General features: G+C 51.7%; 1 protein-coding gene across 3 annotated transcripts in view; it reads left to right on the forward strand.

Moving 5' to 3' along the window:
- Positions 1-263: 263 nt before the first annotated feature.
- The window catches only part of CD276 (CD276 molecule), a 30,505-nt gene continuing 14,154 nt past the window's right edge, over positions 264-16,614 (forward strand). Inside the window, exons 1-2 of one of the 3 annotated variants that reach the window (XM_073012298.1) lie at positions 264-512; positions 15,165-15,297. In XM_073012298.1, the coding sequence (XP_072868399.1) occupies positions 15,219-15,297 (79 nt within the window). In that variant the 5' untranslated portion in view covers positions 264-512; positions 15,165-15,218. Of the gene's footprint in view, positions 513-851; positions 953-1,087; positions 1,166-15,164; positions 15,298-16,614 lie in introns of those variants that run through there. The other 2 variants (XM_073012299.1, XM_073012300.1) reach the window with 2 other exon arrangements.

Consider the following 16,614-nt stretch of genomic DNA (forward strand, 5'->3'; position numbering starts at 1 on the left):
AGTTAACCCTTTCTGGGCTGTGGTGCCAGCATGGTGTGGAGGAAGAACCCAGGACTGGGGTCGGACAGCAGGATTCCAGCGCTGTTCCGCCGCCAGTCGATGACCAGTCAGTCACCTGTACCCTCTCGCAGAAAGGAAGATTCAGCTCTTGGAAGTGTCGGAACGGGGTGGGGGATGGGCAGCGCTCTGCTCCCGGAGCCGAGGGTTTTCCCCGCCAGGGTCAGGCCTGGGGGCGGGGCGGGGCGGGGGTGGGGGCGGGGGCCAGGCAGTGTGGTCTGGCCAGCGGGCTGGCTCAGGCCTCGGTCCGCAGCAGCCGCCGCGGGGCCAATCCGGCCTCGGGGACGCACCGGAGCCGCCTTTCCGGGCCCCAGGCGGATTCTCCGGCCCGGCCCGCCCCGCCCCTCGGACTCCCCGGGCCGCCCCCGGCCCCTATTCGGGCCGGGCCTCGCTGCTGCGGCGGCGACTGAGCTAGGCTGGGCCGCGTCCCCGAGTCCCAGAGTCGGCGCGGCGCGGTGAGTGCTGGCGTGGCGCGGGCGGCGTGGGGTGGGGCGGCCTTTGTCTGCTGCGGGCCGGGCCCAGAGCCTGCGGAGGTCCGCAAGTTCCCGCGCCGGGCTGCAGGAGCTGAGCGGGGGCGCCTTCCCTCCGGGCTCCCGCTCACCTGCCCTCCCCCGGGTCCGGCCGGTCCCCCGCGCACAGGAGTCCTGGGAACCGCGGGCGCCGCTCCTGCCCTGGGCTGTGGGGCCCGCGGATAGCTGGGGGCGCCCGGATCCTATCCCGCCCCACTTCCCTCGGCCAGAGAGGGGCCCGGGCGCCGTCGGACCTGCAGACCCCGGAAGCTGCGGACCGGGCCGGGTGGGTGAACGCGCTTTTGGAGGCCCTGGGTCTGGAGCGGGCATTGGGGCAGATCTGTCCCGTGTTGAAGCTTAACGAAGCCGCCGGCCGGGGCTCGGAGGTTAGCGGGGTCTCTCGGGTCCTGCGGAGGAAAACGCCCAGCTCCGGGAGGGGAGCGGCGTGGAGGGAGGGCGAGTGGTTGGGCGGGTCCACTCTGCGGGGCCCAGCAGGGCGAAGGTGTGGGCGACTGGTGCACGTCTACAGGCAGCCGTGGGCAGCATGAGGGGTTAGATTCCGGGAAGGACAGGTAGAGACGGCTGGCAGGGGCCACGGGGTGAGTAAGTGTTGGGGGTGGGGAGGGAACTGGGATGGGCAGTTTGGGCTTGGGAAGCCTCAGGGAGGTGGGGGGTGAGGTGGGATGGAGAGGAGATGCGGGCGACTGTAGAGGGAGGTGGGGACCCCGAGTGGGGGCACACTAGAAGGGAGGGGATTGAATCCCAGCGCCCAGGGCCCTCCCTGCGACCGTTTAGCTAGCGAATTGGCAGGTTTGGCAGCCTAAGGCAGGGGATTTATTTCTAAGCCAAACCTGCCCTAATGAGAAAAGCGTGATGAATGACTCAGATATGGGATCTATCACTGAGGGAAAACATTAAGCCAACAGTAAAGCAAAAAAGATTGTGTGTGTGTGTGTGTGTGTGTGTGTGTGTGTGTGTGTGTGTGTGGCGGGGTGGGGGGGCTGTTATTTGTCTTAATTTAGAAAAACGATTTACCTTCAAATTGGATGTGGATAATTGTAAATGAGTCTCATCTCTTCATTAAAGCCCCGGGTCCTTGTCTTATAAGCATGTCTTTAGCAGTTAGTTTCTATATTAGAAAGTAATGAAGTTGCTTTGTCTTTAAGGGAGTTCTTTATTTGGTGTGGCCTCCTCTAGTTCCCTCCGGCCTCCCAGAAGTCCCTAGGAAATCTGATGCTGTGCTGCCTTCCTTGTAGTGTGGGGGCCTGCAAATAGGTGGGACAGCTTGAGGCTGAGGGGAATTGAAGTTTAAACTTGAACTGAAAGTCTAAACTTGTCCGATGGGTTGGGCTGATGTGAGTGCAGGGCGGGGTGGAGGGCTATGGGGCTGTAGGGTATGAAGTGGCTCATTTCATAGGAGTATTTTGGGTGAGTACATTTTCCTACCCTATGGTAGGCTGGCTGAATGTCTCATGTTCAGATACCTGACGGCTGGGTTGGGTGCTTTAATATTTATGCAAAGGACAGTTATAGAAGTGTGGTCCTTTCAAAGTAGTCCTCTGGGGTGTCTGTGTCCTTATTAGGTTGACTTCTGAACCTTCCTGTGGGAATTCCTCCATCCTTAAACTTTGGCCTTCCCTGAGGGAGTACATCTTCATTCTTTGGAGTAGGATTTGAGTTTGACACAGAGCCTGACAATGCTGTTTGGAGTCAGAGATGCAGTGTGATAAGAGAGCCACGAGTTGGAATTCCACACCACCTAAAGAGACTCCTAGAAAGTGTTGTAGAACAAGTGGCTGGGTGGTACTTGGTTGCACATATGGGGTTTGGGGGTCTGTGCAGAAAAATGACCAAATCTGACCAGCCTCTGAGATTATGACCACATGGGGGTTGTTAAGCTGTGGATCTGAGTCATAGGGTCAGGGAAAGAGGAAAAATGGCAAGGAGGATGATGTAAGCTTATCCTCTGAGTGGGTGTTGACTTCTCATTGTCCTTTTCCCACATCCCCAGGGCAGGAGTGGTAGGGAAGTCCACCAGCAAAAGGGGGAGGGCACACCCAGGGACTGGGGGATGGGGAGAGCGGTGAGGTCCACATGATTTTTGAGAAATTGCCTTTGATCTTGTTGGCTCAGAATGGACCCCACACCTTGAAGGGGGCCACATGTACAGTTATGCAACCCTTGCCTGCCACCCCCAGTTTTGCCGCCCCTGCAGTGTGCCAGATAGGAGCATTGGGTTTTCAGGTTTGGGAGTGGGTAGGGTTGTGCTGGAAGCTAAATAGATATTATCTCATGTAATCCTTATAGTAATCCTATGAGGTAGGGTATCATTAACACCGTTGTACAGTTGGGGAAACTGAGGCCCAGAAAGGGCAAGTCACATGCCCAAAGACACACAGCTGGCAAATGGTGGAGCTGGGCTGTTGTCTCCTTCCAGAACTAGCTTTTTGTGCTGCTCTGGAGGTAGGCACAGGTTTTACCTCTCTTTCTGGAGCCTGGCAAGATGTGCCAAGGGTATCCGTAGTAAGCCAGGGAAGACTCATCTGGGGAACCCAGAGAAAGGGCATGCCTGACCTGGGCGACCTAGCGACTAGTGCCCTTCACAGCATAGTCGGGGCTTTTGCTGAGAGTTCTTCTCTTCCAGAGCCCTGGCCTTCATCATGCTGGGGCTTCCAGGAGTCCCTCCTCTACCCTCCAGTTCTGACCGGGGCTTCCAGGAGTCCCTCCTCTACCCTCCAGTTCTGACCAGTGCTCCCAGCCAGCTGTGTCCTTTCTTCCTTTCTTTCTCTTTGTGGTCCAGAGAATGAATGCCTGCTCCACACACCTTATGCCATTGGAAATTTGACCTTCGCTAGGCACAGGGAGCATAATCTGCAGGAAGTGGAGTGAGAAGCATTTCTTGCTGGGAGCCTTGGAGCAGGGAAAGATACTGTCTCTGGGAGGCAGGGGTCCCAGGTTACCCTAGAGGCAATACAGGCTCCTAGGAACTGGGGCTCCCTTGTGGGAGACATTGGAATGTGTCCTTGTGAGAATGCTCTGTGCTAGGGGATATGGCAGCAGAAGGGTAGGAGCCCATGGTACTTGGAGCTGTGACCGGGCATCTGCGAAGAGGAAGGGGCCAAGAACTACTAGAATGAGTCAGAGCCAGAGATGGAGTCAAGTTGTGCATTTGCTACTTTGGAGCTGGGGCAGTGGTGGGGCTGTAGGTGAAAAGTGGGGACACAGAAGGAGTAAGGTCCCAGAGACCCAGATGTGTGGCCTGACAGAGGAGGTCTTGGCCAGGGAGAGTGGGGTAGGGGCAAAGTGTTCGCTCAGTGCAGAGGCCTCATCTAGGAGACCTTGTCTCCATGCTTGCCGCAATAATAACAGCGATAATAATAACTATTACTGCAGTTTTGTTACTGGGCACTTTCCTAAGTCCTCTCTCTCTATTGTCTTATTTTATTCTCACAGCAACCCTGTGGGGTAGGGATTGTTACCCCCATTTTAGAGATTTGGAATTGGGTCTCAAGTAGGTTAAGTCATTTAAACTTGGTCATGTATTCAGCAAGGCATCAGTGTCAGGATTTAAACCCAAGGCTGCCTGCTTCTGAGCTCATGCTGTACCCTGGGCAGGCAAGGCAGCCTGATGATTCCATTCAACAAGTGAGGAAGAGAGGAGGGTCTGGCTCTTCGTCACCTCTGCTGGTGGCTGATGATTGAGTGTGGGTCCTTGGGCAGCCGGCCACCACTCTCTGGGTTCAGATTTCCATCTGTACAATGGGCCTGGAGCTAGGCACTGGACCAGGTGTACCATAAGAGGCCTTCTAGCTCTGAGGACTGGTGGAGACTGCTACACTCCCAGAGGGGTCTGGCGCTTAGATGGAGAGGGGTTGGCAGAGTTGTTCTGCTAGACTGAGCCTCTTTCAGGGTAGAAACCAAAGGAATTTGGAGGCAAGGAGGCGTTTAGGCAGATCACATCTGGAGAAAATGCTCCCTTCCGTGAGTGCAGTCTGGAAAGGTTTTGGGAAAGGACAGGATTTCTGGATATGTTTAGGTGGGCACCTAGCAGGACTCAGCAGATATTGAGTGAATACAGATGTGTGTGCTCTGGGCCTGCTAGTGTCTGACCCGAGATCTGCCCTCTGATGTGGTCTCATGTGCTCTCATCCCTTTCCTTCCTCTCCCTATTCCCCTTGTTGCCATCCCTTCTTTTGACTGGACCTCCTCTGGGCGCAATGTAGCTATCACTTTTTTCAGGGCTCTGTGCCTGCAGTGTGTGTGTGTGTATGTGTGTGTGTGTGTGTACACGTTTCCACATGCATGTATAGGTCAGTTTTGCAGCCCCTGCACATGCTTCTGGTTCCAGGGAGACCTTAGCCCTGCTTTGCTTGCCAGCCCTGATGACATACTACTGTCCTGACTCACACAGAAGTCACTTGGAGAGGAAGAACTGATTCCTGCTCTTGGATGGGATCACTTGACTGGGGAGTGGTGCCCAGTGGACATCCTTGAACACAAAAAGCCCGAACTGACTCAGATTATCAGGAAAAAGGAAGGCAAACAGGGAGGCTGTTACCAAGGAACTCTAGGGACCCTTCTATCTCTTTTCTGAGGCTGCTACCCATTTATAGAGCACCTAGTATTAACTAAGTCAGTTTTGATAATTTTACTCATTGAGTCCCATAATCATCCTATGAGGGTGAGGTTTATAATCCCCATTTTACAGATGAGCAAAGTGAGGCTCAGAGAGGATATTTTCATAAAGTTTCATTACTAGGAAGTGACAGAGTCTGGATTTGAACCTGTTTCTCCAACTCCAAAGTCATCTTCTTAAACACTAGTGCTAACTTCTTCCATGAAGCTTCTTGCAGTTACACCAGCCTAACATGTGATATGGTCACAGCATGGGATGGTGGTCAGGGCCCTTTGATGGTTGATGAGATGAAGACCCAGAAAGGCAAGGGAGTTTGCCCTAGGGAGCCTGGCAAGTAAGTGATAGAGCCTGGTCTAAAGTCCAGTATATCTCTCTTGTTGCTGTTTTCCTTTTTTCTTTTGTTAATTTCCACAAGAATTTACATGTCCATAGTTAAAAACAGAGAAGTGTATCAAGTAGAAAACAGTAGCAAACTCTCACCCTTATTCCACACGTCAGAGTTGCATTTGCTCGCAGGCATCCAAATCCTTTCCCCATATACAAACGTCCATCCATCCATATATCCATCCATCTCTCTGTCTAAACACACATGCATTCATTCATTCACTCATTGAATAGTGCATTGAGAACCCATTATATGCCAAGCCGTTGCTAGAATTAAGGATGCAATAGTTAAATAAAGCAGATGTGGTTCCTTCTTAGGGAGGTTCCCGTATATCATGAAGAAAACAGACTGGGTGCAATGAGTAACAGCCTCCTTAGAGTGGCAGATCTCTTACCTGGCTTTTCTGTCAAGGTGACCCTCAGAATATGGAGGTGTTACCTTTTATCTTAGTCCATGTTTTACTGCTATAACAGAATACCACAGCCTGGGTAATACATAAAGAAAAAAAGTTTATTTGACTTGTAGTTCTGGAGACTGGGAAGTCCAAGGGCATGGTGCTGGCATCTGGTGAGGGCCTTCTTGCTGCCTTATCCTATTGTGGAAGGGTATGTGAGCGTGCAGGACAGTATGGGGGCAGCACTTATTCTTTTATCAGGAATCCACTTTTCCTGTGATAACAGCATTAATCTCTACACTTCTTACAGGCCCCACCTCTTAATACTGTTACAGTGGCAATTAAATTTCAACATGAGTTTTAAAGGAGACATTCAAATCATAGCACCCACGTCATCTAGGAAGAAGGAACTGTGTTTGCAGCAACTCTGAGGTAGGAAAGGGAGTCCTATGTTATAGAAACTGGAAGCAGCCCACTGTGCTGAGGGGCAAGTAGGAAGAGATGAGGCTGGTTAGGTGGGCAGGGCCAGGGCAGATGGGGCTCTGTAGGCTATGGAGGAGCTGAGATCTTATCACAAGGAAAGTGAACAGCCCTAGGATTAACTATTGAAAGCACTGACATAATATGACTTATGTTTTTATATTAATAGCAATTATTCTGGCTGTTGTATAGAGTATAGATTGGAGAACAGAATTGGGTGGGGGAACTAGAAAAGGTAAACAGACTGGTGAAGAGGCTTTTATAGTTATCCAGGCAAGAGATGATGGTGACTTAGAAGACCAGCAATAGAAGCAGGGGTGGAGAGAAATGGAGATAGCGAAGATATATCAGACATATTTGAGGAGTCCTTCAGTTACAGATAATAGAAGACTAGCTCAAGCACATTTAAGAAAAAAAAAAAAAAAAAAAAAAAAGACTGGTTCAGGTACCTAGGCAGTCTATGTGTGCAGCTTGCTTCAGGGCTTAAATGATGGTTTTAGGGCTCTGTATCCTTCTAGCTTCCATCTCTGCCTCTGTTCATTTGTTTGGATCAATTCTTTAGATTGTTGGTAGCAGATAGATTTATTGCTAACAGTCCCAGACCATATCCTTCTTAGCAATCTCAGCAAGAAAGAGACTTTTTTGATGGCTGCTGCAGCAAGGCTCTGGGGAAGTCTCTGACTGGGTGTGGCTTGGCTTACAGCTCATTCTTGAACTAATCACTGAGTAGGGGCAGGGCAGGGTTTCTCCAGTGAGCCAGGTCTTGTAACATGCCCAGACCCTTAGCTGGGAGGACAGCTCCACCAGTACAGCATGAACTGGGCTCTCTGCAGGAGTGTGGAGCCTTCCTACCAGAAGGGGCCAGCATAGACCAAGAGAAGGGCACTGTGGAATAAAGGACATGGAGCAAAATAACTGTTAAGACTAGCTACCAGAGGCCGGGCACGGTGGCTCAAGCCTGTAATCCCAGCACTTTGGGAGGCCGAGTCGGGCGGATCACGAGGTCAGGAGATCGAGACCATCCTGGCTAACCCGGTGAAACCCCGTCTCTACTAAAAAATACAAAAAACTAGCCGGGCGAGGTGGCAGGCGCCTGTAGTCCCAGCTACTTGGGAGGCTGAGGCAGGAGAATGGCATAAACCCAGGAGGCGGAGCTTGCAGTGAGCTGAGATCTGGCCACGGCACTCCAGCCTGGGCGACAGAGCGAGACTCCGTCTCAAAAAAAAAAAAAAAAAAAAAGACTAGCTACCAGAGACAGAGATAATCTGCTCAGCCTTGAATTTGCCTCTTTGTCAAGGAAACAAGGAGCAGAAGATGCTAAGAAGGAATTGAGGTTTAGGCCAAGTGGGGAGGTGCTCATTTGTTTTAATTGGATTTGTCTTGCCCCTGGGATTGCTTGTCCTGGTATAGGGTGAACTTGGAGATAGTATCTTTGAGAAGCTGTCAGGGATATTTCAGGCCAATCTAGGGTAGAAGAGGGTTGGAGATGTGGGTCGCAGTATTCCACAGTTTCCTGCTGTGCACAGATTCAATCCAGAGTCCTCATCTACCTCCCTCACTACCTCCCTTGCTTTCTCTCCTGAGTCTTAGCCTCTCCTGGAGTCCCATCTTCCCAGAATATGCTGTGGACATCTCCTCTTCTGGAACCAATGAGCAAGTGAGCACTTTAAGAAGAGCCCACTAGTAGGCACTTGCATGGCTTCACTGGGGTTTTGCAAATGCACTTCTTTTCTTTTTCTTCTCCATTTTATTGGTCCCCAGCCAGAAGCAGTGAAGCTTCTCTCTTTTTTTTTCATTTTATTTTTTTTTTGAGACGGAGTCTCGCTCTGTCGTCCAGGCTAGAGTACAATGGCGCGATCTCGGCTCACTGCAACCTCCACCTCCCGGGTTCACGCCATTCTCCTGCCTCAGCCTCCCGAATAGCTGGAACTACAGGTGCCTGCCACCACACCTGGCTAATTTTTTTGTATTTTTAGTAGAGACGAGGTTTCACCGTGTTAGCCAGGATGGTCTCGATCTGTTGACCTCGTTATCTGCCTATCTCAGCCTCCCAAAGTGCTGGGATTACAGGCGTGAGCCACCGCACCTGGCCGCAGTGAAGCTTCTCATGACAGCCCTGGGGATGAGATGGGTAGATGGGAGCTGGGTAGCAGCACAGGTAGGCACACTCCTCACCCCAGTGTGCTGAATGGTGGGTGGACATTGATCCAGGGACAGATGGTGCTGTGGGCTTTCCTATTCCTGTCCTCTCTCTGAGGACCTTGATGACACCCAAACACAAACAGAGAGAGGAGAGTAACCTTTTCAGATGATATTCATTCATTCTTTTTTTAATCCACCAACAAATTATTGAGCATTGTCTATGCACCAGGAACGGTCAAAAGAGTACTTCAAAAGATCACGACAGGGCTACACAGCATTGTAAATATAGTTAATGCTGCCGACTGACACACTTAAACCTGGATAAAATGGCCAACTTCATGTTACATATATTTTACGACAGTGAAAACAATGTTGTGGCAGTTGGAGGAATGGACTCAGTTTAACTGGATGAAATGGAATAGTAACAAATGAAATATCATATAAAGCTCCACCCCATTCTCAACGCCATCAGAAGAGGTTGGCAGAGGTGTGGATTAGCAGCAGTGAGTGTGAGTGACTTCTCATGGTTGGCTGCAGATTTGACAGTCTGTTATTTTGGGTTATTTTGGTGAATAGTGTGACATGGCTGCTCAATGGTGACTTCGTCAAGGAAGATCAAATACATGCAGGGCTGTGATAAGGAAGGGGGCAGACTTGTTCTGTGTGGTCCAAGGGGTCAGATGAGGACTGTTGTGGGCTGTATTGGCAGATAAATTTGGGCTCAGTGTAAGGTAGAGCTTCTCATCGATGAACTCTGTCCAAAAGCAAGTGGATAGCCCATGGAGGCCATGGGTGCCCATCACAGGGGAGGGCAAACAGATTGTGTGTATGCAGGGAGGCGGGGGGGCAGAGAAAGGTGCCCTGTTCTGATACTTGACCATTAATTTCTGCAGTTTCCCCAGAATTTGCTCTCATGGCATCATCTCCTCAGTGACCCCACCTTTGGCTCTGTCACCACCATTGCATGAATGACTGCCCTATCCCTCTGTTCTGAGCTGCAGCTGGGTGTGTCTGGGAGTCCGTAGGACATTTTGGTGTGGATGATCCATAGCTCGAGCTCAGTAGGAGCTGATCTTCCCCCTCCACATGCTTCATTTCCACGTCTCCCCATCTTGTTATGGGTGTCCATGTTTGCCCATTGCTCAAGCCTTCAGTGCCCCCTTCACACCTCCAACCCCTCCCTCAATACAAATAGTCCCCAAGCCTGGTCACTTCTACCCTTGACATTTGTCCAAAGCTGGGCTCATGCATCACTCAGTGACTCTGATGAGATAGTCTCCTGTTTGTGTTTTGAGATACCTATTTTAGATGTGGTTTCCTTTTGTGGCTCTGAGCAGTGGCAGTGCTCATGGGGTAGGAGAGGGGGAAGAGAAGGAGAAAGCAAGGGTGGGATGGCTCCTTAGTTAGTTCAGATGCTATAAGAAAGACTCAAAATAGCAGTGACTTATGCTAGAAGAGATGTTTATTTCTCACCCATGTGACCATATGGGTATATCCAGGGCTGATACTACAGTCCCTCAGGGTTCTTCTGCCTGCTGCTCTGTGGTCCTCAGGGTGTTGCCTTTGGCAGTATGATTGCCACACACACCACATCTGTGTTCCGGCCAGTGGGAAGGGGGAGGGGAAAAGGAGGGGAGGGCGTGCTTCTCTCTTTAAGGGCATGATCCAGAAGTTGTACGCACCAGTGTACACATTACATGGCCACACTCAGCTGCAAGTAAGGCTGGGATCTGCAGTCGTTAGCTGAGTGGCCCTGTGCCTAACTAAAAATGCTATGGAAGACAGGGAGAGCTGGGTGTGGTGGCAGTACCTGTAGTCCCTGCTGCTTGGGAGGCTGAGGCAGGAGGATCACTTGAGCCCGGGAGTTCAAGGGTGCAGTGGGTTCTGATTGCACCACTGAACTATGATGGTACCACTCTAGCCTGGGTGACAGAGCAGGACCCTGTCTCTTAAAAATAAAAGGGAGAAAATGGGTGTAAGTGGACAACAACTAGCAATTTCTGCCACAGTCACTTTGTGCATTTTAAGTGTGAACTGCGTGGCTGTGAATTGGCTAAACCTTAAGGATATAGTCCCTGAAAGCATCAAATACTGATAAAGTTCCACCAGAATCCACAACGCTTTTCTTTTATAGGTAGGAACACTGAGCTCAGAGAAGAGAAGTCGCCTAGTTAAGATTGCATAACAAAGTGTCAGAGCTGGGACCAGAACCCCAAACTTTGGGCTCATTTTCTAGAATTCCAAGGAGATCTGGCTGAGAGGCAGACAGGCAGTGTCAGGAGGATGGGTCTCTGGAGTTCAGGAAAGGGCTACCTTTCCCAGCATGGCTACCTGGGGAGCTGCTCATGACTTTTCAGGGATCACCTTTGGGGTTATGCCTTTGAGGTGCCTCCAAGTCACCCTGACTATATCATAAATTGTATACTATACCGAACTGCAGTGATCTACCCACGTGTCCCTCTTCCCTATTAGAATCTGCTCCTTGAGGACAGACGCATAGCTTAGTCATCTCTGCCCCTAGTACTTCCCTACCAGGAGCTCCGTAAGTAGAGAAATGAATTACTAAAGATATGAATGCATGTAGATTCAAGGACTCCTTCAGTTGCAGACAATAGAAACTTAGCTCAAACTGGTTTAAGGAAAAAAATGGTAGGCTCAAATATCTGGGCAGTCTAGGTCTGCAGCTTGCTTCAGGCATAGCTGGATCCAGGGACTTGTCTGACATTTTCAGAACTCTGTGTCTCTCTGACCCTTTTTGTCCTCTTTGTGGGAAGGGTTGCCCAAGGAGCCCCTGCAGGGACTGGGAGGAAGTAGGGGGTTAGGAGGAAGTGGAGTGATGTGGGTGATTATGGTGGGGGCAAGGAGACCCTCTTGGGCATCCCCAGGCCCAGGGCATTTTGGCCCCGAGCCCAGGTGCAGTCTGGATTTGTTGTTGTAGCTTTCTGAGGGCACATCTTGGGTCACCTCTTGGGAGCGTCCCTATGGCCCTGCTTCTGCAGGGTTGGATGCCCTTGCTGTACCTTAGGCTGAGGACAGCCTGAGCGCTCACTCCTGCCGCTCTGTGAAAGCCCAAGGTGCTCTGTGGTTTTGGTATAGAGCAGGAAGGAGGAGGAGCAGGAGTGGGTGCTGGCGGGTGACTCATGTGGAAGGGGGGCACATGCTGACTCCAGGGCAGGTCCTGGCTGGGGATGAGATTCCCCTTTATGAAAAACATTGTTGTGGGGGTGGGGTACACAGGCAGCATGAGGCCTGCGTGGCTGCACGTGGCTCTGGGTTCCAGGATGCCCAGCTCTGTGTTCCCAGGCCACTCTCCCATTATCCAGGAGCACTTCCTTTCTGAGCTCTGTCTTTGTCTCCTGTCTTCAGCTCCTTCAGGCCCAGCTGTCAGGGTAGGGGTCTCTAGGTGCCGTGGACTCCTCTGGTCTCTTTGCTTCTGGACTGTCAAACTCCTTCTCTCCAGGGCAGGTTTCCAGGATCCAGAGTCTAGGAAAGGAATGAAAGGGAGCAAGTCCCGGGCCCAGCCCTGGAAGTTCCTCATCTTCCCTCTGGAGGGAAGGGCAGCTCGGCCCTGGGAGAACCTGGGTAGGTCTGATCAGGGGAGGTGCCTTCTGCTCCCTGCACCTGCCCAGAGTGGCAGGAATTAGCCTGATATATGAAGGAGACAGTTATATGAAGGGTCTTGAGTGCCAGGCAGAGGAATGGGGTCTGACTTCTATAGTGAATGGGGAGCCATGGGAAGTTCTTGAGAGGGGAGGGACATGGGCAGATTCCTATCTTAGGTCCTAAGAGAAGGTACCTTAGAGAATGGGGCTGTCAGGGAAAGAGAGGAGCAAGCAGGGCCAGTGAGCAGGGCCAGTCAGGGTGGGAGATGGAAGCTTGAGAAGCAGTGTGGAGAGTGAGGGAGGTGGCCCAGCAAGAACCCACAGGCCTTGGTTCTGTCTGGGGGTAAAGAGAGGAAGGGAGACGTGGAATCTGGGCGTCCGTGCATCCTTAGCCCTAGTGCTTCCTGCAGGGGGTGGGCAGGTTGTGCAGGCAGCTGCCTGCTGGATCATCCTGTGGGCCTCAGGGTGGCCCTTGTAGGGCAGGCAGGATGTGGTGCCTGCCAAAGGTGCTTTATGAATGGAGCCCGGGAAGACTGCTGACTCAGCAGGCGGCAAGGCTTTGAGACCGGAAGCGTCTGGAAAGGAAGTGGCTGCTCAGGGCTTCCCCACTGTAGACAGCTGGGAGAGAAGGGGGGCTGGCCAGGATGCACATGGTTTGGCTGAGGGACTCCCTCAGCCCAGCTGCTGGGGGTGTGTGTGTGTAGGAGTGGAGGGTGGTGGGGGGCGGGTGTGCCTGGCTGGGACTGGAAGGATTGAGGCTGGGCGCCTGGGATGGAATTGAGGCTAGCAGCTGTTAATGAGGTTTGCTCTGCAGAAGGGTGGAAAGGTGTAGCAGAATTGGACTCTTTTCAGCTGTGCTGACTGGCAAATTATTTGACATTAACAAAGTCACTTATCTGGGCTTTAATTTTTTTTTTTTTTTTTTTTTGAGACGGAGTGTTGCTCTATTGCCCAGGCTGGAGTGCAGTGGCACGATCTCCGCTCAGTACAGCCTCTGCCTCCTGGGTTCAAGCAATTCTCCTGCCTCAGCCTCCTGAGTAGCTGGGATTACAGGCTTGCACCACCACGCCCAGCTAATTTTTGTATTTTTAGTAGACATGAGGTTTCACCGTGTTGGTCAGGCTGGTCTCAAACTCCTGACCTCATGATCCGCCCACCTCAGCCTCCCAAAGTGCTGGGATTACAGGGGTGAGCCACCGCACCCAGCCATGGGCTTTGATTTTTTAAAGTCCTGCAAAAATAGGACCAAGTGGTACAGCCTATCTCCCAGGGTGTTAGGAGGACGTGAAATCATTTCTATTCTGGTTGATCAATGTTGGTTGGCATAGATGTGGCTTGATCAGGACATGGTGCGAATGTTTAGGCAGCAGCTGTCAGACTCAGGGAAGAGGTGTGTGCAGCCTGGAGGGTGACTGGGATTGGGAGCAGGGCTGGACTTAGGGATGTCCGCTCTTCCCATCCCCAGCTCAGGCCTGACCTGCAGCCACAGACCTGCCTCTTACTCAGTCCTGACTCCAGCCTTGGGGTCATCCCCAGTCCTTGCCTCTTCCACTTCTGATCTGTCTTGGTCACTCAATACAGATATATTAAGCTACCAAATGTTCTCTCTGCATTCCCACACTCATACACCTAGTCGCCTCCTAAAACTCTGTCCTAGAAGCTTCTTTGCAAATACTGCTGACTTCACACAAGCTGTACTGAACCCTTCCATTTTCTCTGCCTCAGTGAATGCTCCACCCTGTCACTGAGACTTGAAACCACAGCCAGCCTGACTGCTCTTTCTCTCTACCCAAGTCCTCAAATGCTGTCACTTTTACCCAGACATGCTTTCTCTCTTTTGTCTGCCCCCTCATTTATTCCACCACTATCCCTTCCTACAGGAATGGCTATAATAGCCTCTTTTTTTTTTATTTTTATTTTTATTTTTTGAGATCGACTCTCGCTCTGTCACCCAGTCTGGAGTGCAGTGGCGCAATCTTGGCTCACTGCAACCTCTGCCTCCTGGGTTCAAGCGATTCTCCTGCCTCACCCTCCCAAGCAGCTGGGATTACAGGTGCCCACCACCATACCCAGCTAATTATTTGTATTTTTAGTAGAGATGGGGTTTCACCATGTTGTTCAGACTGGTCACAAACTCCTGACTTCAAGTGATCCGCCTGCCTCAGCCTCCCAAAGTGCTGAGATTACAGGCATAAGCCAACACACTCAGCCTGAAAGAGCCTCTTAGCTGGCCTCTCCCTTGCCCTGATACAATCCAGTCTGTGCCCAGGAGCTAGAGTGAGTTTTAAGCATTGTTGCCTAGATTATGTGTGATTAAAACGCTCCCCAGTGATTCCCATTACTCATAGAAAAAACTAAATTCCTCACTAGTCTCTCAAAGCCCTGCATGATCTGGCTGAAACACACCCTCCCATCAGATGGGGGTGGAGGTGCTATCGGATTAATTTTCATGAAGCTCAGCTCTGACCATGTATTTCCCTTATTCAGGAAGCTTCAGTGGCTCCCAGCTGCCTTTAGGATACAGTTCCCACCTGTCAGCCCATCTCTAAGTCTGGCCCCGACAGGAGCTCCTGCTCTGCCCTATACCAGCTACTGCCAAATTAATCTGCACACATCCTAGCCCCAGAGCAAGCCAACCTTGCCTTCTTAATCTGCACACATCCTAGCCCCAGAGCAAGCCAACCTTGCCTTCACCTGCTGCCTTGCCTCCTCTTCCTTATATTTGGATACATCTTAGCTGAAAGGGTGGATCGCAGCTGCCCCCTGCCCCATCTTCCCTGTCAGGCCTCCCCAGGGACTCCCTGCCAAGCATCTCAGCAGGGGGCCCTGTGGGGTATGGGAACGAAGACCTCCCAGTGGGCAGTTGCAGCCTTCCCCACTCTGGTCCAGGAGAGATGAGGCGAGAGACGGTCTGGGGAGAACCTTTGGAGACAAAGGCCTTGCATCCTCTTCCTCCCAGGCAGGGGCAGCCTTCCACCACGGGGAGCCCAGCTGTCAGCTGCCTCACAGCAAGATGCTGCATCGGCGGGGCAGCCCTGGCATGGGTGTGCACGTGGGTGCAGCCCTGGGAGCACTGTGGTTCTGCCTCACAGGTGAGGGTAGCAGCATGGGGACTGGAGGGGAGGGACAGTGATTGTGGCAGTTGGGGAGGGGGTGCCCACGCCTGTCAGGGATCCTGCCAAGCCAGCTCTGGCTAGCAGGGCCATACCTTACTTCCACCTGTGGGATCCAGTAGGCAACTCACTTTACTGTTCTTAGCCTCCATTTCCTTGTCTGTAAAATGGGAACATGAGTGCTAAATGTGATCGTGTTGTTTCTTGAATACACTGTGTGTGCCGCCTCCCAGGACCTTTCCACTCGCTTTTTCCTCTGCCTGGAACTTTCTGCCCCTAAATGTCTGCATGACTAGATCCCATATTTTGTTGAGGTCTTTGCTCAGTCTCACCTCCTCTCAAGGCTCTCCTGGCTCCCTTGTATAAAATAGCACACTGCCGCTCCTCCCTCCCTATCCCTGGCCTCCCTGCATTATTCTGCCTAGATTTGCCCCCACCTGGCATTTTCTTGCTTCCTCCCTGTTCAAAGAGCAGGGTCCATCCCAGGGCCAGGGCGGCTGCTGCATAGTAGGTGCCCAATAACTGTGTGGAATAAACGATGTGACTGTCCCCACACAGTGCACTCAATAATAATAGCTATTTTAATAATATCCTCACCGCATTTCAAATTCTCATCAGCATCTCTGCTCTGAGACAGCTTCCTCTGTGGGGAAGACGAAGCTGAGTGTCTGGCGCCATCTTGTGGCCGTAAAGAAGTGGTGCCTGTCTCTACCCATGGCTGCTCTGATTTCTCTAGAGCAAGAAAGGGTTTTGTCTGGGTGACTTACCAGGTTTCATTCCCCCAAATGCCCCCTCCAAGGGACACTCTGGTCCGACTGACAGGGCATGAGAACTGGCCTGGGGCACCAGGGGTTTCAGCAAGAGATCCAAGGCTAGCTTAAGAACTTTAGAGATCTCAGCCGGGCGCGGTGGCTCACGCCTGTAATCCCAGCACTTTGGGAGGCGGAGGCGGGCGGATCACGAGGTCAGGAGCTCGAGACCACGGTGAAACCCCTGGCGCGGTGGCGGGTGCCTGTAGTCCCAGCTACTCAGGAGGCTGAGGCAGGAGAATGGCGTGAACCCGGGAGGCAGAGCTTGCAGTGAGCCGAGATGGCGCCACTGCACTCCAGCCTGGGCAACAGAGCGAGACTCTGTCTCAAAAAAAAAAAAAAAACTTTAGAGATCTCTAGGTACTGCGAAGATGATGATACTGAGTATGATCCACAATAAAAATAATAACCATAAAGTCAATGTTCTTTTTCTAAATGCAGGAAACCTTTAACGAGTGCTGTATTCAGTTGGCGTTGTTTCAAGGCT

The sequence above is a fragment of the Chlorocebus sabaeus genome, chromosome 26 (genome assembly GCF_047675955.1).
Source record: "Chlorocebus sabaeus isolate Y175 chromosome 26, mChlSab1.0.hap1, whole genome shotgun sequence".
NCBI classification, from domain to species: Eukaryota; Metazoa; Chordata; class Mammalia; order Primates; family Cercopithecidae; genus Chlorocebus; species Chlorocebus sabaeus.